The sequence below is a fragment of the Aotus nancymaae genome, unplaced genomic scaffold (genome assembly GCF_030222135.1).
Source record: "Aotus nancymaae isolate 86718 unplaced genomic scaffold, 86718_ANA_hifiasm-v0.15.2.pri h1tg000029l, whole genome shotgun sequence".
In the NCBI taxonomy this organism is placed as follows: domain Eukaryota; kingdom Metazoa; phylum Chordata; class Mammalia; order Primates; family Aotidae; genus Aotus; species Aotus nancymaae.
The window spans coordinates 86,579,051-86,583,242 of record NW_026988442.1 but is presented as its reverse complement, the minus strand read 5'-3'; the positions used below and the strand labels follow the sequence as shown (position 1 = coordinate 86,583,242).

General features: G+C 43.3%; 1 protein-coding gene across 1 annotated transcript; it reads left to right on the top strand.

Moving 5' to 3' along the window:
* Nucleotides 1-241: 241 nt before the first annotated feature.
* LOC105728184 (glutamate dehydrogenase 1, mitochondrial-like) lies at nucleotides 242-1,497 on the top strand. The gene is given in 2 exon segments (XM_012468481.3): nucleotides 242-287; nucleotides 290-1,497. Coding segments are annotated over 2 exon segments (1,239 nt in total). The 5' UTR covers nucleotides 242-256.
* The last annotated feature ends 2,695 nt before the right edge of the window (nucleotides 1,498-4,192 follow it).

Genomic DNA, 4,192 nt, shown 5'->3' with positions numbered 1-4,192 from the left:
GCGGGGCGGGGCCCGGGGAAAGCCCGCCGCCGCCCTGCAGCCGGGGCTTGCATTGGCCGCCACGCGCCGCTACGGCGAGGCTGGTGGAAGACCTGAGGACCCGGGAGAGCGAAGAGCGGAAGCGGAACCGCATCATGCGGATCACCAAGCCCTGCAACCACGTGCTGAGCCTCTCCTTCCCCATCCGGCGCTACGACGGCTCCTGGGAGGTCATCGAAGGCTGGGAGGTCACCGGGCCCAGCACAGCCAGCACCGTATGCCCTGCAAGGGAGGTATCTGTCACAGCACTGCTTGAGTGTAGATGAAGTAAAAGCTTTGGCTTCTCTGATGACATACAAATGTGCAGTGGTTGATGTGCCGTTTTGGGGCGCTAAAGGTGGTGTTAAGATCAATCCCAAGAACTATACCGATAATGAATTGGACAAGATCACAAGGAGGTTCACCGTGGAGCTGGCAAAGAAGGGCTTTATTGGTCCTGGCATTGATGTCCCTTCCCCAGACATGAGCACAGGTGAGCGGGAGATGTCCTGGATCGCTGATATCTATGCCGGCACCATAGGCCACTACGATATTAATGCACATGCCTGTGTTACTGGTAAACCCATCAGGCAAGGGGGCATCCACGGACGCATTTCTGGCTGTGGTGTCTTCCATGGGGTTGAAAACTTAATCAGTGAAGCTTCTTACATGAGCATTTTAGGAATGACACCAGGATTTGGAGATAAAACATTTGTTGTTCAGGGATTTGGTAATGTAGGCCTACACTCTATGAGATATTTACATCGTTTTGGTGCTAAATGTATTGCTGTTGGTGAGTCTGATGGGAGTACGTGGAATCCAGATGGCTTTGACCCAAAGGAACTGGAAGACTTCAAATTGCAACATGGGTCCATTCTGGGCTTCCCCAGGGCAAAGCCCTATGAAGGAAGCATCCTGGAGGCTGACTGTGACATACTGATCCCAGCTGCCAGTGAGAAGCAGTTGACCAAATCCAACGCACCCAGAGTCAAAGACAAGATTGTTGATGAAAGTGTCAATGGGCTGACAACTCCAGAAGCTGATAAGATCTTCCTGGAGGGAAACATTATGGTTATTCCAGATCTCTACTTGAATGCTGGAGGAGTGACAGTATCATACTTTGAGTGGCTGAATAATCTAAATCATGACAGCTATGGCCACTTGACCTTCAAATATGAAACAGATTCTAACTACCACTTGCTCATGTCTGTTCAAGAGAGTTTAGAAAGAAAATTTGGAAAGCATGGTGGAACTATTCCCATTGTACCTACGGCAGAGTTCCAAGATAGGATATCAGGTGCATCTGAGAAAGACATTGTGCACTCTGGTTTGGTGTACACAATGGAGCATTCTGCCAGGCAAATTATGCGCGCAGTCATGAAATATAACCTGGGATTGGACCTGAGAACAGCTGCCTATGTCAACGCCATTGAGAAAGCTTTCAAACTGTACAATGAAGCCGGTGTGACCTTCACATAGATGGATCGTGGCTGACTTCATCACTACCCTCTTCAACTGTAGCTTCTGCAGACCTATCACGAGTTTACTTTGAAATCCCTTTCTCTCCTGACCCATTAGTAATGGATACCATTCTCAACAAGTCAATCCAAATCAACCCCTTAAGAGGAAAGAAATTAAGGTTAGGGAATCATGTACAAGCTGAGTGTGAAAGTAGAAATCACCTACGCCAGAGAGCCATTTTGGTATTTTGCCTTTAAATAAAAAGTCTCCTCCATCTGGAAAAACAAACAAACAAAAAAACAAACAAAAAAATTAGCTGGGCATGGTGGCACATGCTTGTAGTTCCAAGTACTTGGGGGCTGACCTTTTGAACCTGAGAGGTGGAGGCTGCAGGGAGCTGAGATTGCACCACCACACTCCAGCCTGGGTGACAAAGTGAAATTCTGTCTCCAAAAATAAATAAACAAAATAAAAGAAAAAGAAAAAACAAAGAAATGAAATAAGGTTACTCTCTTTCTTTCTTTTCTTTCTTTCTCTCTCTTTCTTTCTTTCTTTCTTTCTTTCTGACTGAATTTCACATTCTTGCCCAGGCTGGAGTACAATGGAGTGATCTTGACTCACTGCAACCTCTACCTCCTGGGTTCAGGCGATTCTCCTGCCTCCCAAGTATCTGGGATTAGGGGAATGCACCACCAGGCTTGGCTAATTTTGTATTTTTCGTAGAGACCAGGGTTTCACCATGTTGGTCAGGCTGGTCTCAAACTCCCGACATCAGGTGGTCTGCCCGCCTTGGCCTCCCAAAGTGCTGGGATTACAGGCATGAGCTACCACTCCCTGCCCATTTTATTTTTCTTAATGAAAGAAAGTTACAAATCAGTATCTTTCGTAAGTATATATGTAAAAATTTTAAACAAAAAATTAGCAAAGTGATTCAACAATATATAAAACAGATAATACAAATAGGGTTTGTCCTAGGAATTCAAGTTTGATTTAACATTCAAGATCAACTAGTGTAATTCATCATATTAACAAATTTAAAAAGAAAAACATAGTCATTTAAACAGATGCAGTGAAAGTATTTGAAAAAACAACTACCATTTTTTTTCTGACAAAATTTTTTTCAGCAAATTAGGAATACAAAAAAAACTTCTTCAATCTGATAAAAGGCATCTATAAAAGTCCCATAACTAACACTATTTCATCATGAAAGGCTGATGCTTTCACCCTAAAATCAGGAACAAGAAAGTGATATCTACTCTCATAATGTCTATTCAACTGGAGGTTCTAACCAGTGCAATAAGGCAAAAACAAAACAAAACAAAGCCATCCCTTTTGGAAAGGAAGAAGTAAGTGTCTATTTCTTTATTTGCACTTGACATGTTTGTTTATGAAGACAATCTGATGAAATCTATGAAAAGTCACTAGAACTAATGAGTAAGGTTGCAGGGCGCAAGATCAATATACACAAATCAACGGCATTTCTATATACAAACAACCAGAAACTAAAATTAAAAGATATATAAAATCTCTGCACTGAAAACTACAAAATATTGCCAAGAAAAAGCCCTAAATAAATGATATCATAACTTATTCATTGATTGGAAAGCTCTATATTGTTATGATGCCAATTCTCCCCCAGATTGATTTATAGATTCAATGCAGTCCCAATCAAAACTCCAGCAGAGGCCAGGCACCGTGGCTCATACCTGTAAACTCAATACTTTGGGAGGCTGAGGTGGGATGATTGCTTGAGGCTAGGAGTTCAAGAATAGCCTCGGCAACATAGTGAGACCCCATCTATTAAAAAAAATTTAAAAATTTACTGGGTGAGGTGGTGTGTGCCTGTAGTCCCAGGTACTTGAGAGGCTGAGGGAGGAGGATCACTTGAGCCCAGGACATTGAGGTTACAGTGACCTATGGTGATACACTGCACTCTAGCCTGAATGAGAGTGAGACCTTGCCTCTAAAAAAACTTTTGTTTTTTTTTGAGACGGAGTCTCACACAGTCGCCCAGGCTGGAGTGCAGTGGCGCGATCTCGGCTCACTGCAGTCTCCACCTCTTGGGTTCAAGCAATTATTCTGCCTCAGCCTCCCGAGTAGCTGGGACTACAGGCATATGCCACCATGCCGAGTTAATTTTTTTGTATTTTTAGTAGAAATGGGGTTTCACCATGTTGGCCAGGATGATCTCGATCTCCTGACCTCATGATCCACCTGCCTTGGCCTCCCAAAGTGCTGGAATCACAGGTGTGAGCCACCGTGCCCAGCCTTAAAAAACCTTTTTTTTTTCTTTTTTTTTTAAAGACAGAGTTTCACCATGTTGGTCAGGCTGGTCTGGTCTTGAACTCCCGACCTCAGGTGATCCGCCCGCCTTGGCCTCCAATGTGCTTGGATTACAGGCGTGAGCCACCACGCCCAGTCAAAAACTTTTTTAAAATTAAAAAACAAAAACAGAAAACCCAGCAGACCATTTTTCTAGAAATTGGCAGGCTGGTTCTAAAAATTCATATGGAAATGCTAAGGACCCAGAATAGCCAAAATAACTTTGGAAAATAAGAATAAATTTAGAGTACTAATCAGATTTCAAGACTTATAAAGCTGTAGTAATCAAGACCAGGGATCAGCACACATTTTCTTAAAGGGCCAAATAGTCAATATCTTAGGACTGTGGGCCCTGTGGTTTCTGTCACAACCACTCAATTCTGCCATTGTA